General features: G+C 42.5%; 1 protein-coding gene across 2 annotated transcripts in view; it reads left to right on the top strand.

The window, feature by feature from the left end:
• Nucleotides 1-7,286: 7,286 nt before the first annotated feature.
• Nucleotides 7,287-27,865, top strand: part of PPP4R3B (protein phosphatase 4 regulatory subunit 3B) — a 37,069-nt gene continuing 16,490 nt past the window's right edge. Inside the window, exons 1-5 of one of the 2 annotated variants that reach the window (XM_056852583.1) lie at nt 7,287-7,554; nt 9,657-9,712; nt 13,587-13,685; nt 14,723-15,346; nt 24,527-24,604. In XM_056852583.1, coding sequence (XP_056708561.1) covers nt 7,413-7,554; nt 9,657-9,712; nt 13,587-13,685; nt 14,723-15,346; nt 24,527-24,604 — 999 coding nt within the window. In that variant the 5' untranslated portion in view covers nt 7,287-7,412. The remainder of the gene's footprint in view (nt 7,555-9,656; nt 9,713-13,586; nt 13,686-14,722; nt 15,347-24,526; nt 24,605-27,865) is intronic. The other variant, XM_056852584.1, reaches the window with a different exon arrangement.

Below are 27,865 nucleotides of genomic sequence, written 5' to 3'. Positions count from 1 at the left end.
CTTTGACAGAGATTGAATAACTGTTTTGAAATGGCAGGCTCCTATCATGCAGGTTTGTATTTTGTGCAGACATGTTTTAAATTTTGTATAAATATTATTGAATGCGAGCTGATTTTTTTCAGTGCTCTCTTCCCCTCCATGGAGTTGGTAGTTGTTATCATTTTTTTCTTCCCCATTAAAATATATATATATATATATATATATATGTTCATAGTAGTCCTGATGTGAATCACATAAAACTTGATCGTGTGTGCTAGTTCCAGGCAAATGGAACTGGTCCCTTCAGATGGTAACAAAAGAACCATGGATTTACCTTTGTTACATAACAGAGGTGTGTCAGAAGCTATACATTCACTCATGTTTTTTTCAGACTTGATCTGCATGTGAGAATTTTTTTTCTTCTTCTCTTAAATGATCATGTTTTTATAAACTGGAGAATAGGAAGTGACCTTAAAACTGTTTTTCTCGACAATGAGCATAGTTTTATTAACTTTCATTAGAGCTTTATGTACTTCATTCCCATTTGAAACTAATGGGAAAAACCTGACAGCTATAAAACTGAACTGTGCTACATTATTTGGAATTAACTTCTAGTGGATAAACATTTCTCAGCAGAATTGGAACCATCAGATAAGTCTCTAGACTGCCGAAGCAACATAGTGACATGAAGGGCAGAATAAGCATGTTTTATTTCTAAAAAGGGAGTCTTCTAGAGCTATCACCTTTCAGACACAATGACAGCGTAGAGTTTCTGTCTCTAGCAGTGCTATCCTAAGCAGAGTTTTACACCCTTCTAAGTCTAGTGAAGTCACTGGGCTTTGGGTATAACTTTGGTTAGGGTGACAGCTGTTTGTCACTTTGCTTTCAAGCACATGCCCTCTGAGCTCATGCACACTAGAGCATTCAATGTGACTTGAGGGATGGAGGAACCACAGTGCCTCCACTTAGCAGCTGCTTGGGCTGGCCACCTGTCATGGGGATGGACAGTAGCAGTAGAAGGGACCGCAGGCAATTGGTTGTTGTCAAGGAAACAGTAAATAGCATGGCCTAACAGGGACATAAAGCACAGGCCAACAAACATTAAAATGTTAAGAAGCATTCTGTAAGTCTCTTAGTTAATAGTGGACATAGAAATGAGCATTATTTGTGGGATGGTCTTCTGTGCTTGTGATAAAGATGTGCACTCTGATCATTTATGTACAGATGTGCATCATAACATCAGAGATGTCCCCACTGAATCCCCCGCTATGTCTCACTGTGGGGAAAGTCATACACAAGAAACAGTTTGGAAACAATCTTAAAACAAGCATAAAATGATTTAGAACATTACAGGATGTGTGGAATTTCCTGCTGTGTTTCATAATTCTGGCGTTAAAATATTGTGTAACTTCTACTTAGAACTGTACTACTTAGTAGAAGTCATAGCCGAACGGGAGAAAAAGAAAAATGAATCAAAAATAAGTAGAATTTGGTCACTGAAGTTCCTTGTTTAGAATTAAGTGCTGTTGAATCCAGAATCAAACACTTTCTATCAAGAAAAGGCACATGTTTTACATTACAAAATTTCATCGTGCTACCTGGAAACTAAAAAAATCTGTAAAAAGAAAATACATTTATCCTGTACAGCTGTATATTTTTGCTACTTATGTTATTAAAATATTATCTACACCCGTTTCATTTTCCCCCTTATGCTATTAAAATATTATCTACACCTGTTTCATTTTCCCTCTAAAACACATTTCAAGAATACATATACAAGGTTGGATCTAGCCAGCTTTCCCATTCAGTCTTACCTAGTTCCCCTCCTTACTGGCTTTTGTTAATGCAGGTTTTATAATCCCTAGAAAAGTGTATTTTTGTGGTCAAAGGGAACCCCCTCTTCCACTGACAGAGAAGTTGGTTGGATCCAACCCACAGATACGTAATACGGTCTCTGAACAATATGTTGAGGCAAGAAGTTAAGACCCCATCAGATAAACAACTTTAGACTTAAAACAAATTCTTATAGCTGATCCCTCTGAAGCATCTTTTGCTGTCTGCTGTCGTCAGGAGCCGTCTTGGTAGTTCTGGGGCCCTGGGCAAAAATTCCAAAAGGATGGGGCCCTAAAATCCCTGCCTACCCCACCCGCCAAGGCAAGCAAGGGATGGCCATTACCCCATGTGAGGTGAGTGGGAGCCAGCGCTAGAAGCTGGCCCAGTGCCAGTCAGAGCAGGCGCAAGTGGACGGGCTGGCTGGCAAAGCCCAGGGAGGGGTGGGTGCCAAGTGGCTGTTGCTGTGAACAGGCAGCGTGAGCCCTGGTTGGGAAGGGTGTGAGTAGTAGTTGAAGCCTGCTCTTATTCTTCCTTCTCTGTCAGGGTGTGTGTGTGCGCGGGGGCCCAGGGCAGCTGCCCCTGTGGCTCATTGACTGAGACCACCCTGTCATTCAAAGATGGGCAAATGAGGCCATTATGAAAATTGTTATGAATTATTCCTAATAATTGTTCCTGTTTGAGGACATGGGGTTATGTGTATCAGTGCTGATAAAAAAGACTTCTCTCTTCTGGGTACAGTTCAAGCCTCTGGGTGTAACCTGTAAAGGTGTTTTGTCATGCAGCCTTTGAGGACTACCTCCTCTGCTTCGTGGTTTCTTTGGGCCTTGACACAGTGGCTTTTTTTAATGCTGTTGGATGGGTTACAGACCTCTTTCCTCAAGGCAATGCTTCTGTGTTCTCCCAGCACTTAATATTTTGTTTCTGGGGGAACATAAGCCTTTTCCACACCTCAAATATTATTTCAAATGGATCTGTGGTTTTGTGAGTGCCTGTGTCTTTAGTGAAAAATAATGAAACTTCCCAATAGAGGTAGCCTTTTTTGTGTGTGTGCTGAATGCACTCTTGTACTATTTCAGTGCAGAGTGCTTGTCCCTTTTCTCCCTCAGCAGCAGTTTCCAATGATTTTGAGAACCTTCTGTTTATTATATGCTCATTAATTTGAAGGCTGTGGCCTCTTCCCCTGCAGTTACCCTACTTAAATATTTGCTACTTTTTGATATATTTTTTTAGTGCAACTGTTCTCTTGCATTAAAGCGTTAGATGATCCAGATAGATAATTTTATCTCTCCGTTATGTATGGATGGGTTGTTGAACTGCTGGTTGTTCAGTCAAGCTAGTGTGAAAGTACAGTGCTAAGGAATCTTCATCCTTGATGATGTAAAATGCTGTCAAGTTGCAGCGGACTTATGGCAACGCCAGCAAGTGATTAAACAGAGGTGGTTTGCCATTGCCTTCCTCTGCAAGAGTCTTCCTTGGCAGTCTCCCATCCAAGTACTGGCCCTGCTTGGCTTCCAAGATTTGACAAGATCAGGCTATGCCAGGCTGCCTTCCCTCCATAACAAATCTATCCTGAGAAACAGCCTTCTGACCTTTGAAATAACTCACCCCTTTCCCCTATCTGCTGTAATATAAATCTCTCTGCCAATACCAGGCAGCTGAGGAAATAGGCTCTGGCTCACAAAAGCTTATACTGCAATAAATCTGTTGATCTTCAAGATGCTATGGAGACTGTTGATCTAGTCACCTTTGCAATGGAAATTTATAGGGCATTGTGTTTAAGATAAATATGTTGTGTCTTGTAGTCAGGGGTTGCCCAACCATAGAGGCAAACTAGGCCAGTGCCTGGGGTTCCAAAATTACATAGTTATGGTAGATGCCCCTGGAGGTGTGTAGTAGAGAACAGCGGCCTGTACTTATATAGAAAAGGCACATACAGTGATCTGTGAAAGAATACCTGTAGCTGTTTAACAGACACTGTAGGACTGATGATGTTCAGTCAAGGTCAATGGCTGGGGTTGTTTAAGCAAATCACAGTCAATTTCCAGTTCCAATATTGTGTTGCAGAAAATGGGATAGTTCACATAAGCACAAATACCCAGGCTAATGGTTTTACTTGCCCAAAGAGGAAAATATTATGCATATTTTGGATCGTCAGAATTACAGTAATGAGTTTAGAGGGAGAGTATGTAAACATATATATTTTAGAGGGTGCTAGGATAGATACTTTCCAGTGCATTTGAAGTGTAACTCCTTTGAGAAATGTAGTCCCAGGGTGCCTAATGTCAGAACAAGGTTGCAGGTAGCCGCATTAGTCTAAAGGAAAGTCCAGAAACAGGTGCTATGTAATGCTTTTTTATTTTGTTAGGACCAATAAAAAAGATACAAACCTGTGCAAGCTTTTGAGTATTCCAGAACTTCCCTTAGCATCCAGAATGATTAAAAGTGCTGGAGAACTAGGGTTGCCAACTCCAGCTTGGAAAAGTGGAGATGGGCAATGCCTAGGGAGAGTGAAGTTTGGGAGAGGGGGAACTCAGTAGGTCTGTGATGCCACAGAGTCCACCGTGCAAATTTATCCTTTCCTCCAGGGAATTGATCTATGTAGTTTGGAGATCAGTTGTAATTTGCAGAGAACACCAGGTTCCACCTTGAGGTTGGTAAACCCTATCGAGAACTCAGATGCTTGCACTTGATTTTGTGTCATTTTGGATGGTGGAAATAAATTATTATATGGCTTCTGATAACATGAGAAAGAATGTTGGGGGTGCAGGGGTGGGACAGTACCTACCAGCAGCAGCCCATGGAGGGAGGAGGAAATCTTACAGGTGTCATCTCTCCTGAGTTTTATTTTCCCTTCTTGCCCTCCATGAACTGTAAAGCACAGCCAAGTGCCAATATAACAAATACCATAATTTTCCCCATTTGTTTCCATTATAACTGTAGTAACAAGTGCAGCTTTGTTTCACTTTTTCATTCATTAATAAATGCACATCCCTACTTCAAACAGCTGTAAATAATTCCTTCTGTACAGAACTGTAGGAACTATACTGGAGGGGAGACCTAGGAGTGCCAGGACTTTCTAACATTGTTCATGGCACAGTAACCAATATGCAGTGTTCAGGATTCTGTGGGGGGAAAGCCTCAACAGTTAAATCAGCACGAAACTTCCAAAAATGTGTAGTGAATCCTCTGAGTGTAGCTAAAATGCATGTATGTAGATATGGAAGCCAGGGTAGGTAGGAATTCCCTATTTTAAAGAAGTGTTGTATTCTATGGGAATATATCTCCTTGTGATGGGCAGCAAAACAGCAACATGATTAGAAGAGTTGTTTTGTGCACAATGAACATTTTGGGGATAAAATGCTTAATATTTTTAAAGCTAAATAGTGAAGGATTGGTGTTTCGAGTTTAATTAGAAATGATTGAAAAGGTGCTTCAGAGTTGTTTTTCAGACTGTAGCTGATTAAAAGTTAAAATACAGAATCATGCGGCATGATTCTGCCAGTATAATAGTCACAAAAGCCATCAAGTTGCCACAGAATTGAGATAACCCCATGAAGCAGTTTTCCAAGCAAGAGATGAGTGAAGAAGAAGAGGAGTTGGTTTTTATATGAGGACTTTCTCTACCACTTTAGGAAGAATCAAACCGGCTTACAATCACCTTCCCTTCCCCTCCCCACGACAGACACCCTGCGAGGTAGGTGGTGCTGAGAGAGCTCTAAGAGCTATAACTAGCCCAAGGTCACCCAGCTGCCTTCATATTTAGATGTGGGGAAACCAACCCGATTCACCAGATTAGTATCCCCCGCTCATGTTGAGTGGGGAATCAAACCTGGTTCTCCAGAGTAGAGTCCACCACTCCAAACCACCTCTCTTAAGCACTACACCACGCTGGCTCAAAGGTGGTTAGCCATTGTGTGAACAGACTGCTGGACTTGATGGGCCTTAGTCTGATCCAGAATGGCTTTTCTTATGGTTTGCCGGTGTCTTTCTCTGCAAAGCAACTGACATCGCTTAGCTCACACTATTCAGGCTGCTCTGCTGGTATAATTCTAAACAAATCCTTCTGAATCCTTTGAAGTCAATGGGATTAGGTGAGTGTGACCCTACTTAGGATGGCACCTGTGAACATATACCAAAAGATTGTCGAAGGCTTTCACGGTCAGAGTTCACTGGTTCTTGTAGGTTATTCCAAGACCACGGTTACACAGCCCGGATAACCTACAAGAACCAATATACCAAAAGCTTTACTTGCCACTGATAGAAGTGTGGTCTAACTCTCAGGATACAGAAGAAAATGGCTGCTTTGCAGGGTGGACGCTATGGCATGTTACCCTGCTGAGGTCCCTCCCCAAACCCCACCCTTTTCAGGCTCCCCCGCCCTCCCCAATATCCAGGTATTTCTTAACCTAGAGCTGGGAGCCCTAGTCTAGCAAGAGGTATTGGACTTAATAGTGACTAGAAATAGGTAGCTCGTTACAGAAATAGAAAAGGGCAAGAATCCAGTAGCACCTTAAAGACTAACAACAATATTTTCTGGTAGGGTTTATGAGCTTTCGTGAGCCATAGCTCACTTCTTCAGATACAGCTAGAATGTGAATCCGTCTGTCTTTAGAGGAGTGAATTCAGACAAGCATTAATATGTAAATGTTAACAGTATGTAAATGTGAATAGCAGGCGTGATGGGATGAGGTGTGGTACGCAGAAGAGTCTGTGATGTCCAGGGGAGAGATGGGTGTGGAGAAATCAGCATTGGTCATGAGCCATGAATGCAAGGTCATTATTCAGCCCAGGACTCTTGCTCTTTTTCTACTACTGCACACAGACTAACACGGCTACCCACTGTGAATTATCGTTACAGAAAGTAATTGTTCTCCTTTAGCTGCTGGTGTACAGTACTCTGCTGTCAATGCCTTGCTAGCTGGAGGTGAGCCACGCCCACGTGGACTGGTTCTGACGCTCCTTTGACCTCTGTACTGTGATAGGACACAGCTAGCAGCTACATTGTCGAGCCTTCTTGCCTCGTTTTCGGAATAATATTTCCCTCCCAACCTATTTCTGTGCGTATGAGAAAGAAACTGAGGACGCGCTTCATTTAACGAACGGACTCCAATCCCCGCACGTTTTTAGTGCCGTAAGCCGGTTCCGAAGGCTCTGCGGACAAACCGGTGGCGCAACCACCAGGGCTCCGCGGAACAAGGGGACCTTTCCTTCCCGCCCTCGGAGGCGGGGGAGACCCAGCGCGCAGGCGCACGCTCTTCTCCCTCCCTCGCCCCCTCCCTCGCCGCTTCGCGCACTCGCCGCCTCCGCGTGCTCCGTTCCGGCCACCGTAGCCCCTGCTAGTGGAGCCCGTGCAGGCCTTCTGCCTCCCCCCCCCGCCCTTCCCTCCCCTACTCTGAGAGGAAGAGAAAGGCAGGGACGGGACAGGAGTCGGACTGCAAGATGGCGGCCGCGCCGCGGTGGTAGTCGCTGTCGCTGGTGGTGCCGTTGAAGAGGAAAGAAGGCGGCGGCGGGCCCGGGCGCCATGAAAAGCGGCGTGTTAAAGGCCTCCTGAGAGACTCCCCCTGCCCCTTCCCCCCCCCCGGCCGGGCCGGGCCCCCACCATGTCGGACACCCGGCGGCGGGTGAAGGTCTACACGCTCAACGAAGAGCGGCAATGGGACGACAGGGGCACCGGGCACGTCTCCTCCACTTACGTGGAACGGCTCAAAGGGATGTCGCTGCTCGTCCGGGCCGAGTCGGATGGTGAGGAAGGGAAGGGGGGGTGATGGGGCCGAGCAGGCCTACCCGCTGCCGGGTGGCTGGCTGGCTGGGACAATGGAGACCGGCAAGGGAGGGGGGGTAGCCTCCGAGCCCGTGGGGGCTTCCTAGGCAGAACCGGGCCCCGGGTCCCCCGCTCTCAGCCTCGCCCCTGAACGGATGGGCTCGGAGACAGGCTTCCTGAAGGATGCGTTTATAACCCCTTCCATGGACGCAGACGTGCATTCGTCCCACCCTAAGAAAAGGTGTAGATCCCCAGTGGTTGGTGGTCCCCTTTAACCTAGAGGTTCGCAGACAGCTTCCCCCAAGGTAGAGCGAGCAACCCTATACGTGGTACCTTTCTTTCGTACCCAAATTGAAGTGGCTTTGTGAGATCTTCAGATGATTTTTCTCCTTGCAAATAATATTTGTAAAAGTTTCTAGCCCACCTGTCCACTCATGCTACCTGTATTCGTGGTGATGGCTGAGGAAGAACCAAATTTCAGTCAGCGTCCTTATCTGGCCACCCGAAAGCATTATTTACTTACCATAGGTGATCGGGAGAGTAGCTTTTTAGAGACCTGTTATAACACTAATGCTGTGCTATTCTCTTCCCCAGGAAGTTTGCTTCCAGCTTTTCCAATTTCAGCCTGTCCAGACACGAATTTAACTTGAGAATTTCCCTATTGATTCCTTCACTTCTACAAAGTTTTTTCTAAAGTTTGTGCTGCGGAGACAAACAGTGCAAATATAACCCGTATTTTATATATCGTTCTGTCAATCCAAAATTTGTTGCTTTCCCCAGCATCTGTTAGCTTTCTTGAATTAAATTAATGATTTTTGATGTCAGACCTACTTCTACTTACTATGTGAGACCCACTTACAAAGTAATTTCATGCTGCTTTTCCTCTCCATTATACACAGGAATCTTACATCAGTTAACACTGAACAAGGTTATATTTTGCTTTTTCATTATTTATAAATTTGTAGCATTATTGAGCAACAGGTTGTAATTCATGGCCATATTTTCCAAACTTAAATTTGCTATGGAGTCTCCTGAAGTCATCCTTTATAGCTTGCCCTGTTCTTCCTCTCTCATATCCTTGCGACCCATCTGCAAAAGAGTAATGAGCCACGTTCTGAACCAAACTAGCAGTGCAATCCTAAACAAAGTTACAGTCTTCTAAGAACATTGACTTTAACAGACTTACAAGCATATAACTCTGTTTAGGATTGCACTGTACATTTTTTCATGTAAGAAATTGTTGCCCACAGTGAGGAATGAGACCTCTCCACTTCTGTCTTTTTTCAGATTACTCCTTGAGCTGAGTGATACAGGAATAAGAAAATCACACTGTTTTGTTTAGTATATGAAGTGTATATATATACTGTTTTAAAATTTTCCTCAGGTTTTCAATATTTGTGCTCTCTTAATGGTCAAAGAAAGTAGGAAAATACTTTTATTGATGGGAAGGGCTATTTTCTCTTGGTTGGAGAATTAATTGAAAAGGTTTTCTGTTGAAGTGTAGCAAGGGTTTAAATCTTACTATGTAATGTAATTACCTTTAAAGAGCAGGAAAGCTGTTTTTAGAAGAAAATGTATTGGCAACACTGCTGACGAACAGGTGTTAATGTGCTAAATAAACCTTGTGAGGGTTGGAAAAGATTACTCGAGAGCGGTTGCCTCGTTACATTGTGCTGCTTAGACACACACGTAATACAGAGTAGGTTTTCAGAGTTCAGTGTTCTGCAAGTACCACAGCACAAGGGTTTGTTAGTAGCTACTACAAGAAGATAAAAATATAATGCTCTTGCATGGATAAATTAATTTACATGACACTGATCACCAGAGATAGAAATCTGGTACTTATTTTATTTTGAACATCTCCCAAATGTAATGTTTAAGAATAGGGTTGCAGAAGAAAGTGAGTGCTCTTTTACATTTTGTTTTGATCTCTCTAACTTTGCTCATTGATTGATTGTGTAACTTCTTTTATAACATAATATGGTTGTCTAAAACAGGTATTACTTTGAATGTGTTCTAAAGGTAATAGAAACATTGCAGGTTTCCTCAGGTTCCTAATCTGAATTTCTTGTCAACTTTTCAGGTTCACTTTTGTTGGAATCGAAGATAAATCCAAACACTGCGTACCAAAAGCAGCAGGCATGTACTTTTTGCTATGATACTGTTTTGTTACTATTGAACAAAGAACCAGAAACTTGGCATTTTTTTACAGTGACTGAATAAATTAACTAGTCATGTTTTATTTTTAGGCTTCTTAAGATTTTTCACATAGCAAGTAATCACTTTTAAAGCTCTTATTAATCCATTTGATGTTGATATAAAGCAAGGGAGGGTATGTGTATGCAGTTTAGAGAAACTACATGTACATATTCATTTTTGCTGTTAATATTCAGGCGTCTGAAACTGGATCTGATACGGAGTTCTCCATCATAGTGGATTTAATTGGGCTGAGATCTGCATTTTGCATACCACTAGGCTGAGAAGTTAGTATGAGTAACATGTTTCATATGCGCGTACTTTTCAAGAGTTGATACTCTGAAGTAAAGGGATAAAATAGTTTATTCACAGACATGTACTACCTTTTTTCTAACTTTAAAAGTATTAGTGTGTGTTCTGCCTTTTTACTGACAATTTAATACTGCTGTTCTGTCTTGTATATTGCTATGTTTCTGGGTTCTCACTTAATGCAGGTCTCTTCCACTTAAGTTCCTCCAACTGAATGCTCCTCCTTTTGTTCTTCCTGCCTGGGATTGTAAAATTAGCAGGGAGAGGGGAGTCAAACATCTGGTAGTCCATAATATCTGGCTGACATGGTTTATCCAGGTTGGTAGATTAGAAGTTGTGCAGGTGTGAATATCTGTACATTGTACACAATTGCTTTCTCACTGTGGCAATTTGTATGTACTTGTTTCTATGGCATCTTACCTGGGTGCTTGAACAGGATAAATGTTATCGTTGTGATGGCATTGCATCAAAGTCATTTGCAAAGGCAGTCTTAAGGTCACATTCACATAAACAGCTACTATGCAAACTGGAAACCTTTACTCTTTGATTCACATGACTGTACAAGAAACTGTTTGTATCCATGTTGTTTTGTAAACAGAGGAAATACCCTAATTGCTTGGGTGCAACTGTAGTCTTCAGAAGCAATAATGGTAGAAAAAGAGGAGACACTAGAAAAATTTAAGGGTTATGGATATATTTAATGAACTTTATGCTGCTGTATTTTATTTGACATTTGTCTGCTATGAATACTTCTCCCATATATGGTGAGTTCAATTTAGCAAAGTGTAGGATGGCCCAGGCTAGCCTGATCTCGTCAGATCTCAGAAGCAAAGCAGGGTCAGCCCTGGTTAGTATTTGGATGGCAGACCACCAAGGAATACCAGGGCTGCTGTGCAGAGGAAGGCACTGGCACACCACCTCTGTTAGCCTCTTGCCATGAAAACCCCAAAAAAGGGGTCGCCATAAGTCGGCTGCGACTTGAAGGCACTTTACACACACACAGGGGTATCCCAGCGATCTTCTGTTTTATATAATTTCTTGCTCTGTCTCTTCATGGAAACTACTGTGATAGAGTGGATTCCTAGAATAAGAATAGTAGTCCTCTCTCTAATGGAAAGAGGCACCGTCACAATGGCTTTATTCCAACAACGTTCTTAGGAATGGAGAGTTCAGGGGTAAAGGCTAGAAGAAAGTATCTCTCAAGCTGATCACTGTTCAAATCTCAGGAAATTAAGGGCTGTTCTTATTCAGGAAGGTGGTAGAGGTTTGGTAATATGTGTTAGAATGTGAAATACCAGGCGATTGGGAAGAAAATGCATAGAAGAAAAAGATTTGTAAGCCGTATTTGTTTGAGTTTGTTACACAAGGCATTTTCTCAAGACCATAATTTAAGGACAGTTATGAGCTTCAGTTTTGTGGCTGGATCTGTAGGAGGCGAATATGCTTTTGGGAAATTTGGTTGACTTTATTAGCACCCTTGCTGACAGTGGAATCTGTCTTGTAAAGAACTGATTACAGGATCAGGGCTGACGTAACTAAATCCAAAGTAGATTGTAGCAGTGCTTGAGAATGAACCCAAATTACACCGTTTTAATTCACTTTTTACCTTTTTTTGTATTAGCTTATATATTTGAACTTTGACAGTGTACAGGAATAATTAGTTCTATGTAATAAACTTACAGGTTATTTTTACTGCAGTAAGGAGCTGCTGCCCCTCTTTTTCACTGTGTCTAATTTTGTCATTAGAATTCTGACAACTGCCTATTAGATACCATTTTACATGATGCAATTACAATGTTAGCAGTATATATAACAGCATTTGCTCTTTACCTTTGAAAAAGCCGAAGCATTCCAAAAGAAGAAAGAAAAAGCAGAGCTATTCTGGGTTAACTACCTACCAACCTCACAGCTTATATATTCCCAGCGCTCCATCACACTTTAGTCATGTGACCAGGCATTGATCTATGCAAGTAGAATCAGGCTTGCTCCTCAGTGGCTGGGCTTATTTATTAAATTTATATTCTCTGTTTCCTCCAAAAAGCCTAACAAGTCCTAAGCAGAATTATACCCTTCTGGGTTTATTGAAGTCAGTGGGCTTAGAAGGGTGTAACTTTGCTTAGGATTGCAATGTAAAACAACGTATGTGGGGCTCACAGGTACCTTTTGGTGTTAACAGACATGGTAAGTAACCACCTCTGGGTTAGGGAATTGCTTTTTTCAATTCCATTTATGTAAAATGGGTACATTGATGACCTCCTGTGTGAATCTGATAGAATAGTTGGATGAGCAAGCATTTTGCTCTTGTACATGCTTCGTCTAGTATTAAATAGCCATGCTTGTGATCTTTTATACATAAACTCACAATCAAAAGAGAATCATTGTGGTGTTCTTGTTCAGGTGTTGTAGAGACTTAAGTTCAAATCACTATTCAGCCATGAAACTTACTGGATGACCTTGGGCAAGTTCCTACTAAGGTTGCCAAAAGCCCTGGTGAAAAACGCCCTGTCCCTTTAGTATAGAAATGGGCAGTGTATAGAAATGGGTGGTTCAAAGCCTTGGATGTAAATAATATAACTTAGTAGATAACATCCCGCTATGTTTCTATTAAAGGGACTGGACATTTTTTATCCAGGCAGGTGGCAATATTAGTCCTGGATTACTGTAAAGATAAAATGGAGATATGGAAGGCCATGTAAATTCCTATAGCTCCTTGGAGAAAGGACAAGATAAGACTATAATGGAAATTTTGTAAGAAAACTTAAGCCATTTCTGATCTTCTAATTGACTGATTCTGAAAATGTTTTAATTAACAGTCTTCAATTTTATCTCTTCATTTTAAAAACTTATATTGCATTTTAACATTGCAGATTACAAATATAAAATATGTGAAATAGATATAAAATGCACTTTCAAGACTGTATTGTTGTCCATTTAGTGTCCCTGTGAAAAGACAATACATTGGTGAATTAATGTTGCTAATGAATAACTTATATGGCTAATCATGAATGAAAGGGCATGTTAAGAACTACTCCTTGGCAGAGCCAGCATGGTGTGGTGGTTAAGAGCGGTGGTTTGGAGCGGTGGACTCTGATCTAGAGAACCGGGTTTGATTCCCCACTCCTCCACATGAGTGGCGGAGGCTAATCGAGGCTAATCTGGTGAACTGCATTTGTTTCCCCACTCCTGCTCACGAAGCCAGCTGGGTGACCTTGGGCAAGTCACAGCTCTGTTAGAGCTCTCTCAGTCTTGCCTACCTCGCAGGGTGTCTGTTGTGGGGAGGGGAAGGGAAGGTGATTGTAAGCCAGTTTGAGTCTCCCTTAAGTGGTAGAAAAAGTCGGCATATAAAAACCAACTCTTCTTCTCGCAGCTTTTTAGAAGCAGCCTATTTGGTCATGTTGAAATCATACAAATTACAATAGAAGCTGCTTTGTTGGACACAAACCTAATTATCTGCTACCATTGTATGCTTGAAATCAAATAATGAGTCAAGTCTTTCATTTTGAAATAGGACACGTTGATTGTTTGGTCAGAAGCAGAGAATTATGACCTTGCCCTAAGTTTTCAAGAAAAAGCTGGCTGTGATGAGATCTGGGAAAAAATTTGTCAGGTATGGTTTAAATTTTTACACTATGTCAGTTCAATTGAGACATTGTAAAAATTCCACTTTGGGAATTTAAATAGGGAGTCCGCTGGTCCATTTATTTTTGACAACTTTTAAGCTGCACAGTGTGCATAGTTTCTGGACATTGTAGCACTGATTTATTCTTTAGTTTCATGGCTTGATCAGTGGATAATTTGGTGTTTCTTAGTGGTCTTGCTGTACATTTCAACTAATGCATGTATGTTACCTGGCATGTATATATGTGATATTCAAGCAACACATGTACAAAGTACAATTCTATACATACACAAAAAAGTTTTGTGTGCACCTATACCAAAATATTGGTAATGTGACTTCAGTTTCATCTAGTCCCTGTAAACCAATGTGTGTGCAGTGATTTGCTGTCCAGCAGAGCACTTCTGTGCCTGGAATGAAATGCACCAGAGTTGCACATACATGAAGCTGCCTTATACTGAATCAGACCCCTGGTCCATCAAAGTCAGTATTGCCTACTCAGACCGGCAGCGGCTCTCCAGGGTTTCAGGCAGAGGTCTTTCACATCACCCACTTGCCTAGTCCCTTTAACTGGAGATGCCGGGGATTGAACCTGGGACCTTCTGCATTCCAAGCAGATGCTCGACCACTGAGCCGCATCCCCTCCCCAAATGTATAGTCTACATGACTATCTTCTGTTATAGATAATTCACTGGTTGGGCTTTGGATAGCACAGTTGTCCCTAAGGACCAGTGAGACATATTCGGAAAGATTGTTTCATATTCACAGCTCTGATGAGCATTGGGAAAGTTCCTCCTCTTTTTCCGCAGTCTCCATATTTGCCATGAAAGTAGAATTTGAATTTGGTGCATCCCCATTTTGATCCAGGTCAGGTTGCAGAATGCCAGAAACCTATTCACTTGAGCAAATGTATTTTCATGTATTCTGCTCAGACAATTGGTTTTACATTTCTCCTTTAAAAACACCACCCATAGTCACTAGTGTACATTTCAGAATGAGTCAGCAATTGTTCATCTTTCCATTTTTAGGTTCAAGGTAAAGATCCTTCAGTGGAAGTCACCCAGGACCTCATTGATGAATCTGAAGAGGAACGCTTTGAGGAAATGCCTGAAACTAGTCATCTGATTGATCTGCCTACTTGTGAGCTCAACAAACTTGAAGAGATCGCTGATCTAGTTACCTCAGTTCTCTCATCACCCATCCGTAGAGAAAAGTTAGCCTTGGCTTTGGAAAATGAAGGCTACATTAAAAAATTACTGCAGCTTTTCCAGCTCTGTGAGAACCTAGAAAATACCGAAGGCTTACATCATTTGTATGAAATTATTCGAGGAATTTTGTTCCTCAATAAAGCAACTCTTTTTGAGGTGATGTTTTCAGATGAGTGCATTATGGATGTTGTGGGATGCCTTGAATATGACCCTGCGTTAGCTCAGCCAAAAAGGCACAGGGAATTCTTGACCAAAACAGCGAAGTTTAAAGAGGTCATACCTATCACAGACTCTGAACTAAGGCAAAAGATTCATCAGACTTACAGGGTACAATACATTCAGGACATCATCTTGCCAACGCCATCTGTGTTTGAAGAGAATTTTCTTTCTACCCTCACTTCTTTCATTTTCTTTAATAAAGTCGAGATTGTCAGTATGCTACAGGTAAGTGAAAGTAGACTTTGGAAGGATTTACACCTTGAGGCTTCCATGAATGATTGAGAGATTAACCATTATATGTCTTTTCCCCGCACGTTGTTTACCTGTATACAACACTAAACCTTTTTGTTTTGATGCCTTTTCCTGACGCACAATACTGGCTAGTTTTATTCTTTGCTGTACTCTCTTGGATATTGCACAGATATAGTGGATTCCTCTTGAACCAGACATGTTGCATCCAACTCTCTCTCTCACTCTCTCTCTCTCTCTGTGTGTGTGACTTAAAAGGTGGGTGGCTTTCAGCAGTGGCCTTACTCATGGCAGATGGTTAGCAGTTTCGTCTGTTCACAAGCAGCTGTGTTGTGTGCCCTACAGAAAGCAAAAGGTGGTATAAATGGAGACTTTTAACAAATGCTGTCATTAGGTTTCCTGCATTTAAAAACAGCAATCTGTGGATGTGTCTAGATATTTTATAAAAGACTGTATGAGAAGGATGTGGCTGTTCAGTTTCCCTCTTTCGTAACATTTAAAAATTTCTGCAAAGTAATGCAGTGATCATATAGAAATCCAGTTCAGAAGCTAAATCACAGATGATAAAACACCATTATGTCTACTGAATATTTCTTTTAATATCTATTGCAATCATGAAACCTCTAAATACAAAAGCATTAAAAGTGAAGAGGGGAAATTTAAAAAATTTCCTGGGTAGAATGGTCTTTTTCATTATTGGAAGCTTCTGTAAACATACACATTTTTATGTTGTTTTGGGACAATTCTTGAATTTATGCAAGAGCAGTGAATGTAATAATCCTATTCCCTTTCAGGTAAACTTCCTTATTACTTAACACAAGCTTTCTTCAAATATGTAATCCCTAAACTCCTAGATGCAGGAAAATTCTGTGTATGCTGTCTAGAACATGGAGCTACAAGGAAGCTTCTGGGTGGGGTGGGTGTCTAAGAAAGCCTTTGTTTAAGTGCCACTGGCTTGGACAAAGGCTGGGGTAACCACTAAGGAAGTCTGAGCTTGGTCTCTGGTATGTCAGCTCCTGAGATTATTGTGCTAAATGGGAGTGTATAGAGAAACACCTCAGTCCCAAATGTTTGCTTGTTTAATTCATTTGCACCCTGCCTTTCTCTCCAAAGGGGACCCACAGCAGCTTGCATTGTTTTTCTCTCATTTCTCCTCATTTATTAACCCTGTAAGGTAGGCTAGGCTGAGAGTGTGTGACTGGTCCAAAGTCAGCCAGCAAGCTTCCGTGGCACAAGTGGGGATTTGAACCTGGGTCTCCCTGATATTAGTCCGACACTAACCACTACACTATGCTGGCTCTGTTCTTGTATATTGGCAGGCTGTAGGAGTCTGGATTTGACTGGGCTCTGGAATTTTTGAGCTCAACCTTGTCACTTTTTTATGGTACCTCTGCAGCCACTATGTGGCAGTACTGGTCCAGAAATTCATAGGCCAAGGTAGCTGAAGCTGCTAGAGCAAATGAGGTATTTCAGTTCTGAAGGCAAGTTACTGCAATTTAGCTTTTGAAGGACTGCTTGTGGCTGTGGCAGCAACAAGCAGCGTGTTTTCCAGTTGATGTGGTGATGGCTGCCAACTTGGAAGGCTTTAAGAGGGGAGTGGACATGTTCATGGAGGAGAGGGGTATTCATGACTACTAGTAAAAATGGATACTAGTCATGATGCATACCTATTCTCTCCAGGATCAGAGGAGCATGCCTAATATATTTGGTGTTGTGGAACACAGGCAGGAGAATGCTGCTGCAGTTGTCTTGTTTGTGGGCTTCCTAGAGACACCTGGTTGGCCACTATGTGAACAGACTGCTGGACTTGATGGGCCTTGGTCTGATCCGGCATGGCTTTTCTTATGTTCTTATGAAGTTGTCCTGCATGGTGAAGAGCCTGATAAATTTCAGCTTGTAGTCCTAAGGTGATTGTGGTGAATTTTCTATTCACTATTTTTTACTTATGGAGGAACTTAATGCTGCTTGGTCAGAAAAGGCCCTTGAAGTGGAAACGCTCTTCCAGATACAGTTGTTTGTTGTTAAACTCAACTCAGAAGTTGACTCCATCTTGGTTATGATTGCTTGTATCAGTTTTGCCCACCAATGGCAGACAGTGGAGTGGGGCTATTCCCTAATTGTTAAAGCATCTGTTTTGTACGTAGAAGGATCCTGTGTTCAATCCGTAGCATCTTTGCTTAAAGGGATTTGATAGTGAAAACCTGAGCCCTTGGAAAGCCACTGCCTGTCAAAGTAAACTGTACTGACTTTGAGAAATCCCTGGTCTGGTTCAGGGCAAGGCAGGGGTTGCAGATGACAAGTTTTCAGCTGGACTCCTGCCCATCCTGGCTGGAGGACCTAGCCTGGAGAAGTTGTCAGCAACCAAAGCCTAGAAAGCCACAGAAGACATCATATCCTGCTGGGTCCTTTGAACTCTTCTGTTTAGACACCACTGATGAAATGTTGATGAAGTGACTCTATGACCTGGCAGATGCTTAATTTATGTAGTACTTCTCTGGAGTATTTAAGTTCATACTTGGCAAGAAGGTCTCTTCTGGCAGTGGTGGGTGATTGTTTGTCACCTCCCTGGGATCTCCTCTTTGGCATCCTGTTGTGTGAGATTTGAAGTAAAGTATCACCAGTCTGCTGATGACACCCAACTGTGTCACTCCATTTCTCTCCCCCCCCCCTTTCGTCTCAGGTTCTTCTGTATTGCTTTTCTGGTGTCCTGCCATAATGGGAGATTGAATGTGAGCAAATCAATTGAAAGCGAAGAGGGAAGTAATAATGGTTGTTAACCATTGTGACTTGTGGGGATTTGAACACCCATCACTGATAAAGCTAAGCTTCCCTTTGTCTCTTGGCTGTTGCTGCTGTATCTTTGGGTGGTAGTAATGGCCAGGTGTGCCTCCTAGCCAGCTCCACTGGTGAAAAGGCTGCTAGAGTATCTTTAAGTTTAGATCAATTCATGCCTCAGTTGTGCCGTTAAGGTGAGGTTACTGCTGTATGGAATTTATCAGGTTTTGTCTGTTAAGGTACAGGTAATTCAGATTACGCTGGTTTACTACCTCACAAAAATGGAATCAAAAGTATAATCTGCACTGCTTCATGGTTGCTTACTAGACATGATAAATATGCTTTATTAAAACTCTAGAATATTCTAAACTTGGTCCTACAATTATAAGAATACCTGTTCCTTTGATGGCTTTCCCTTAATTATAGAGCTCTTTCCTTTGCTCAGGCACCTTCTGGAAGCACAGTAACAGTGCCCTCCTAAGCACGTCTACTTAGTGGAGCTTACTCCCAGGAAAGTGTTCTTAAGAATGTACTGTAATACTTCTATATTTGGGCTGGCATTTTAAAGGTAGAGGTTAAAATGGTATTGGGTGAAGTTTTTAGCAGACAGTAGTCCTGCTGACATTTTAAATTGTTTTATGTTAATATTTAAAGTGTGGTATTATATGTGTTAAAACTCAGTCTGGTTCTTTGAAGTTGAGTGGGATAAAAAAAATCTGTACATAGTGAGCCTTAAAAGGACAGTGTTAGGCCTTAAAGCCTCCACCATTCTTCTCCCCAACTCCTATGTCTTCCAGGAGCAAAACATATGGGCCGTTTATGCATGGTAATTAGCAGCACGTTCCAGGCTGAAGTGCCCCACATATTTTTATTTCTTCATGCTGTCGCTGCGAAGCTGGCGCATATCTGCTTTGCATTACTTAAGCGCCCCTTTAACACAACCTTTTGTGTTTGCTCCGCCCCCACATCGAAGCATTTCCGGAAAGAAGCTTGCAGAATCACAGCTGCAGCTTAGCTATACAAACGACCAAAAAAGCAGCTTTGAGCGAGCATTAGAATCGACCCTGTATAAATGGCCATGGAGAAAATATGTCCAAAATTTACCAACAGCAGTGTTTTGGAAACCATTTCTTCTTTTGTTGCCGCTGCTGTGACAACATGGAATTGGTGCATTTTTTGAAGTTTCTTGTTGCCTGCAGGGATCTAAATAAAAACATTTCAAATGAACCAGTATTGAGTAAATCTCTCTTCATCAGCTAGCAGTTGAGTAGCAAGTGAAAAGGAGCAATATACATAGGAGTAAGATCTTGCTCAAAGGACTAATCTTATCTCCTTTTTTTGAGAAAGTTACTACCTTGCTGGATCAGGGGAATGCTGTAGACATAGTTTATCTAGATTTCAGTAAGGCTTTTGGTAAGGTTCCACATAGTATTCTAGTTGACAAATTGGGAAAATGTGGGTTAGATCCTATTATTGTTAGCTGGATCTGCAACTGGTTGACAGATCGTACCCAAAGAGTGCTAGTTAATGGTTCCTCGTCCACATGGAGAGAAGTGACTAGTGGAGTTCCTCAGGGATCTGTGCTGAGCCCTGTGTTGTTCAACATCTTTATAAATGATTTGGATGAAGGAATAGAGGGGATGCTTATTAAATTTGCAGATGATGCTAAATTGGGAGGGGTAGCAAATACGTTAGAAGACAGAGCCAAGATGCAGGATGATCTTGACAGGCTGGAGAAATGGGCTAGAACTAATAAAATGCACTTCAACAAAGACAAATGTAAAGTTCTGCATTTAGGTAGGAAAAATCAAATGCATAATTATAGGATGGGGGAGACTTGTTTGAGCAGTAGTGTGTGTGAAAAGGATCTTGGGGTCTTAGTAGACCAAACACTGAACATGAGTCAGCAGTGTGATGCTGTAACTAAAAAGGCAAATGCAGTCTTGGGCTGCATCAACAGAAGTATAGCTTCCAGATCACGCAAAGTGATGGTATCGCTTTACTCTGCTCTGGTTAGACCTCAGCTAGAGTACTGTGTTCAGTTTTGGGCACCAAAATTTAAGAAAGATGTAGACAAGCTGGAACGTGTCCAGAGAAGGGCAACAAAGATGGTGAGGGGTCTGGAGACCAAGTCCTATGAGGAAAGGTTGAAGGAGCTGGGTATGTTTAGCCTGAAGAGGAGAAGACTGAGAGGGGATATGATAACCATGTTCAAGTACTTGAAGGGCTGTCATATAGAGGAGGGTGCCAAGTTGTTTTCTGTTGCTCAAGAATGTCAGACCAGAACCAACGGGTTGAAATTAAATCAAAAGAGTTTCCGTCTAGAATTTTCTAGGAAGAATTTTCTAACAGAGCGGTTCCTCAGTGGAACAGGCTTCCTCGGGAGGTGGTAAGCTCTCCTTCCCTGGAGGTTTTTAAGAAGAAGTTGGATGGCCATCTGTCAGCAATGCTGATTCTGTGACCTTAGGCAGATGATGAGGGAGGGCATCTTGGCCATCTTCTGGTCACTAGGGGTGTGGAGGTGGGAGGTAGTTGTGAATTTCCTGCATTGTGCAGGGGGTTGGACTTGATGGCCCTGGTGGTCCCTTCCAACTCTATGATTCTATGATTCTAAGTGAGCCCAAGATCTCTTGTTTATGCCATTAGAATTTTTAACTTTATTTGAATGGCAGTTCTTTCTCCCTTTCCAAGTTCCATATTGCAAGAACTTTTGGAATTCATTTTTGTTTCAGGTGGTGCTGCTATATGAGACACAGTTGTTCAAAGGTCCCCTTTCCACATGGAACCAGTTGTGGGTACTTTGGATCTTGGCCTTTGCTGGCTCGTCATTTTAGAGTATCCTCATTGCTTTGGAAGGTTCACTCTGAACACTCGTTCTGGAAAGAAGTGCAGAGCTCTAGAGCTGTTGTCATAGCTATATCTTGCGATCATATTTAGTCAGTCTTGCAGAAATTACCTTTTTGTAATGTGATTTATAATTTTTTCAAGGTTTTTATTAAAAGGTTCTACAAAAATAATATGTATAAACCAATTACAACCCACTGAGAAATCATTGGTCAGCATTTGACTCGGACTAGTGCTGTTCCCCTTTCTTCTATGATAGGTAAATCCACAGTGCTACATGAACTGCCGAAATGTAAGAAACGCGTTAACTATATTCCTTTTGATAAAATAATCATACTTCTGACCTCCTTAAATTGTGGCAATATATTTGTTCAGATCTTCATGGGCTTGGTTTGTGGACTCTTGGGGGCGTTTACATGCTCAAGGGAGAGAGTCATAATAAATTTTACTTTACCTTTTCCTGATTTTAAAATATTTTTTACTTTAAATTTAATCATCGTGTGAAGATAAACACCTTTTTTCATTACAAGAGAAAATTATTAATTCGAGACTTGAGTTGTTAGTGTTTAAGGTAGAAATAGCACACTGGGTGGTGCCGTGGAGGAGTGAGGAAAAGAACATATTTTTGTTATCTTACAGTAGTAGAAAAATGAATAGGAATATGACAGTTTTTAATCATTTCATACTCTGGCCAATATGTTTTTACCTGTAGATAATTGGTAATTGTAACATCAACAAATGAAAGGAATAACTTCTGCCTTGAAAACTGCCTCCTTGAAAATATCAGTGTAATGTAATACTCCTGTTCAAAATGGGAGAGAGCCACAACTCTTTGTTGTTGAGCTGATTGAATGGCTGCCATATGGCTACGCAATGACTTCATTGTGGGGTGTGCCTCCCAATATGTGTCATGAGTGTGGCAGCAGTATGACACAGCAACTCGTGGATGGCATTGTATGGAGGGTACTTAGAAAGGCACTGATGTGTATGCTATGACAGTTTTGCACAGTGATGCTTTTCTAAACCTTGAACTAATGCTGAAAATAGCATGCAAGCTCAAATGTCAAGAGTAGGCAGACATGAGATTGTGGACCATTTGGGGGGAAAGGTGGGAAGCAGGAAATGGATCTGTGACCAATTGATGTGTCATCTGGCTCTGAAGTATGCCTCATCCGCACTTTGGCTTAACAAAGCTGTGCTGTCTTATGTGTAGTTGAACTTCTTTCAGTTGGTTGGAAATTGGTAAACAATAGCATAAGCTCCCTGCGATGGTGGGCTGATGTTGGCTCAACACTCAGTTGGCAGAATGAGATATTGATAGAATTGGGGGTGCTAACCTGCTCTTCTCTGACATAGCTAACTCTTAGACATAATGTTACAGAGAGAGTATATGGCTTTCTTGCGCTATGGCTGCAACATGCTCAGAAAAGAACTGATATTTCCCCTCTCCCAGTTCTTGACTGTTTTGCAGAGTCTCTTCATAGTTGGACTCATAGCCAGGTTGGCACTTGATGCTGGAGAGCTAGCAAGAGATTTAAGAGGACAGTGTTCAGAAATTTTTAAAATCAAAGTATGCCCGTTGAGAATTTATCTTTCATTACTACAGTGAATAACTTTGTTTTTTAAACATGGAGTTCTTTCCTTAAGATAAAAAATGTATTTCCTTGAGGTGGGGGGTTGTAGATTTTTCAACTGCATTCATGAGTGACAGAGTATCCTATTTTATTGCTAAAGCTGTTCAAAGTGGAGGTTGAATGGCACGTAAACAATCTTTCAGATTGATTCATAAGATGCTAGATAGGGCAGATATAACAGTGTTGGTATGTGTGAGTGGGTGGGGTGCCTGCTTGCTCATTCGCCTGGAGTCATGTTTTCTTTTTCTACTTCTGTTCTGTGCTTGTGGTTTTATTCTACTGTCTTGAGTTGATCTAAAGGGGCTGAAGTGTGTTAGTGGTCCAGGCTTATAAGAGGGGAGATGGTTCCTTTCAGCCATATCACATTTTTAGTCTTCTTTAAACAGTGGCAGTATGATAACGCTCAAGCATATACATTAGCAGTGTAACTCTTAACAGAGATGGGGAAAAGGTCTGTCTCGGATATTAATTGCAATTACCAGTTTTCTTAAAACATTCTGTCAAGAAGACATAAATGCAAGAAAAAGCTGGGAGTGTACACATGGAGTAAAAAATTAATGATTTAATATTGAAATACCTCTTCTTCACAGCAAAAATGTTATAAGATAAACATATGAGAAAAATACCTTAATCCTGTTGTTCCTTTGCAAAACAGAGTCAACCTCTTAAATGCTAGGTTTCAAGAAGTTCAATTAACAGAAGATTGTTTGGAGTGAAATAGATCTGCACAAGGAGCTAAGTGTGAGGAGGGTGGGGCAAGCAATTAAAATGAAAGTGAAACCTGAGCAGACTTCTCCACTAAAGTCTTGGGATCTTTGGGTGTATAGCCTGAGGTATATCATATTATTCTCTCGCTGTAGGAGAGGGGTCTCAAAACTGCTGCTCCAGAGCCGCATGCAGCTCTTTGGCCCATTGAGTACTGCTCTCCGAACTTGGTTCAGAGCCCCTGCTCTTGCGCCCGCTCGCGCCGGCAGCCAGGCTGCGGAGCCGCTGCACCTGAGAGAGAGAGAGAGCTGGCGAGCGGGCGTGCTCTCTCTCCCCCCCCCCATGGAGAATGGCCGGGTCCCTCTTTCCCTTGCCTTCAGTGGTTGGGAGGCTAAAGCCTCCCCTCCCTTCTAGCCGCGCGATTGCTGGGCGGGCGGCTCAGCGGTTCCTGGCCCCCCCACCTATCAGCTGTTGGGCGGTGCGGGCTTCCTTTGGTAGACCTGGCCTCCGGCTGAGTCCTATTGGGAGGCCAAGTCTACCCACTGGCTTTCTTGGCGGTAGACCTGGACTCCGAGGAGGGGGAAAAGTCCCCCTTCAGAGGCCAGTTCTACTGCCAAGAAAGCCAATGGGTAGACCTGGCCTCCCAATGGGACTCAGCCAGAGGCCAGGTCTGCCAATAGGCTTTTATGGCGGTAGACCAGGCCTCCAGACGAGGACTCCGGACGGGGAGGGGAAAATGGCAGGGACTTACAATTTAATTTTTATCAATAAATAAGATCACTATTAAGTATGATATCAAGTTTTATTCATTGTACCTATAGTTTAATTAAGACTTAAAACTTTAAAGCTTATTAAGTTAATAAACAGTGTACCTACCTATATAGTTTAAGAAATTTGGCTCTCAAAAGAAATCTCAATCGTTGTACTGTTGATATTAGGCTCTTTTGACTAATGAGTTTGCCGAGCCCTGCTGTAGGAGAAAACCTATAAGGGCAGCAGACTGTAAAAGAGTGTAGAAAACCATGATTTAAATCGATTTGATTTCAATCCAATCCACTCCTACACTGCATTTCAGAAAGAACAGGATATATGGGCCAGGTGTACAACAGCTATTAAGACCCAGACTAACCTGGTTTTGTACTATCAGAATAGGTTTCTCAGTTATGACACAATCTGTAATAATTATTGTATCCTACAGGAAGATGAAAAGTTCTTGTCTGAAGTTTTTGCACAGCTAACTGATGATGCTACTGACGATGACAAAAGACGTGAACTGGTAAGTCTGGTTTGGGTGATCCAGTCAAGAAATCTGTGCTTCGTCCCTCCAGCTCTTGAACTACTGTTTCTGTTCATTTTTAAGGAACTTGTGCTAGCACAGCAATTTCAAAGGGTCTACATGTGAAGCAGGCTGGATTATGTGGTTATTAAACCACTGTATCCCAAATTTAAGCATGGTTTACTTTGGCATAGTATGTATAGAGCATTAACTTGACCTGTACTGCAGTAGATAAACTAGTGAACAGCAAGAGAGCGTATGAAAAAAACAAGTCACTCAAATGGTCTCTTAGGAATTGGATCCAGTGGCTGCCTTCTGTTAAGTGAGGAACCTTCTACTGGAAGAAAACTTACTGCAGCGGAAGAATCCTTACTCTAAGGAAGGGAGCTGTTAGATCCAGTCCCAGTTTTCTTAGGTGTATGTTTAAAATGTACATGATGAGTCATATGTGCACTTCTCAGAATGTCATGTTTGCTATAGTTTCTTGTGTACACTCAGTGGTAAGCTCAGAATTACGGTTGCATAATGTGTGAGATGACTCACAGTCATCATCTGTACATGGGCTCAACCACGTGGCTTTGGAGCCTGGAATGTTTGGGCAGCCGGAGATTTTAGTTTTTACTTTTTGCATGAGACACTCTGGAAATGTGAGGGCATCTTGAAAGCACAATAACAGACACAATCCAGGCACTAACCTACATCATCTGTCCCCGTCTGTTGCCATCGTCTGTCAGTGAGTTAAGACTTTCGTTTAATTTGGCATTCCTTCAAGGATCCCTCCCTCCAGCCCAGTGTCTTAATAGTTTTTATGTCTTTGTCAGTCTTCAGTGCAGCCCCACATATGGGACTGCGCAGGCGCAGGCCAGCCTGTCGGTGGAAGATTTTTCTAGCCTCCTAGTAACAGAGGGGGTGCCCCTCCCCTCTTGGGTGAGCGTGGCGGTTCCTTCCCGCCCAAACCACCACGTGACCCGATGGGAGGGGCTCCCCCTCCTCCCTCAGTTCCTTTTTCGCCGCCGTGTGGTGTAGAAGTGTTCAATAAACCTCCTGCTTTTCGTGAGTTTTCATCAGATACTTACCCAGTCTGAGGCAGTCCATCTGGCCTAGACTGAATCGCTTCTTAGTGCCGCCATGGCAGCTAAGCCGCCGTTTAAAAAGTGTTCCTCTTGTGGCTTAAAAATGCCCTGCTCTGATGAGCACGAGCTGTGCCTTCTTTGTCTGGGGGAGGGGCATTCTGTGCAGACTTGCGCCGTCTGCAAGAAGTTTACCAGCGCAGCCAGGAAGGACAGGGCGTTTCGGCTTAAGGCTGCCCTATGGGAAAAGTCTTTGGAGGCAACGGCAAAGCAAACCGCTTCTGTGCGCTCCACCCCGACCCGACCATCAGCTGATTTATCGGGGGCAGCGTCTGTCCATTCTGCGAAGAGCACAGCCTCGGCCCCAGCAAAAAGCGCTGCGCCCGCTACAGGGGCAGTCGTTCAGGCCCCAACTGTCGAACCGGAGGGCTCCTCGGTTCAAAGCACACTCCCCTGCTCAGCTAGCTCGACGCCTGCAGTTGCCTCGGTCCCGACCGGCGCTCCGCCCCCTGGCTCGGTTCCAGCTTTTGCAGTCCCTCCGCCCTCGGGCTCGAGCTCACGCCTGACGGCTGCAGACCAGAGGCCCCCTACCGCGGGCTCGTCGTCTGTGGGAAAGAGAAAGAGCTCTTCTGCTCCGCTAGAGCCTTCCTCCCCTAAGAGGCTGAAACATAAGGATAAATCTGATAAGAAAAAGAAAAGCTCTGCTGCTAAGGTGACACGGGCTATTACCCCCCCTCCTCCTAAAACCCCGTCAGTGGGGTCACCTGCTCATTCTATTTTTGGTCAGGATTTAATTTATCCCTCCCCTGAGGGTTTTGAATCCCGTTCAGTCTCTCCTGCGCCTAACCTGCATTGGCAGTGTTTCCAACAGCCACAACAAATGCTTATCTCTCCTGCTGACATCCCCAGTTGGATCGAGTTCTGCAGGACCAGAAACCTGGATATTTGTGGTCAGCCTGTCCAACGGGCACTGCCAGCCCACCTGGACCCTCCAATCCTTACACCTGAGTTCCAGCAGTATGTTGCTCCTTTAGATCCATACGATCCTATGGAGGGAACCTCGGCTATGAATACAGCATCGGATGCCACTCTTGATTTATCCCCAGATGATATGTCTGGTGACCAGGATAATGTCCCTCTTACTGAAGATTCTAGAATTAGGGCAGACCAAATGTTAAGGATTGCTGCAGCCCTGGACCTTGATGTAACTGCTGTGGATAACAAGCCAAAGGATAAAATCCTAAGTAGACTCCATGCTGGATCTGTGGATATGGTACTTTTTCCTGTATTAGAGGGCCTTCAAGATATCCAAGCCCCCATCTTTTCTAAACCTGCCTCTGCCCCTCCTACTACTAGAAGGGTGGATAACTCCTACAGAGTGAAGCCTGATTCATGCTCATTTTTATCTAACCATCCTCCTCCATCTTCCATTGTTACCGAGGAGATGCAGGCGAAGCATAAAATCGGCCACCAAGCCTCGCCCTCTGATAAAGAAAGTAAACGGCTTGATACTCTGGGGAGGAAAGTGTACTCCTCAGCAGCACTTAATTTTCGGATAGCCAATTTCCAGACCATCCTGGGTGGCTACCAGTTGTTCATGTGGGAAAAGATATCTTTGTATGTAATTTAGTCATTGTTTTAATGATGTGTTCTTTTTGGTTGGGTTTTAATGGTTTGAAAATATGACTTTATTATGAATGTTTTAAATTTTCAGCTGCCTTAGTGGCCCAATGAGGGTAGAAAGGCAAGATACAAATTTTGTAAAGTAAAATAATAAATGGCAAGACGCTGCTTAAATATTTTCTCATCATTGTTTGTGTAGCCCTTGGGCTTTACTGCTTCATATTTTTATCTCTGTTTTTTCTATACTTAGGTATATTAGAACAATTAAATCCCAGCACATTTGTTGCATTTCATGGGATATAGCAACTTTAAGAGTATAAATGTTGTTAACTGCTCAGGATGTAGTATTTCAAAAGCTCCTGATGTTAGTCCTAACGTTATATTGCCTCTGTATTTAGAGGTGTTTGAGGGCAAAAAATGAGGGGAAATGAAGCTGTTCTCTTTCAGTGGTGCTGCCTTTCTCACCTGTAACATTGGTTCCGTGTCAAGTAAAATTACCTGTCTTGGTGGTTCTGATTGGGCAGAAAGGCAGGATATACATTTTGTAAATAAATAAATTCAGATTTTT

Source organism: Euleptes europaea, chromosome 7 (assembly GCF_029931775.1).
Source record: "Euleptes europaea isolate rEulEur1 chromosome 7, rEulEur1.hap1, whole genome shotgun sequence".
In the NCBI taxonomy this organism is placed as follows: Eukaryota; Metazoa; Chordata; class Lepidosauria; order Squamata; family Sphaerodactylidae; genus Euleptes; species Euleptes europaea.
Note: the sequence above shows the minus strand (reverse complement) of the source record. Positions and strands in the feature narration are given on the sequence as shown.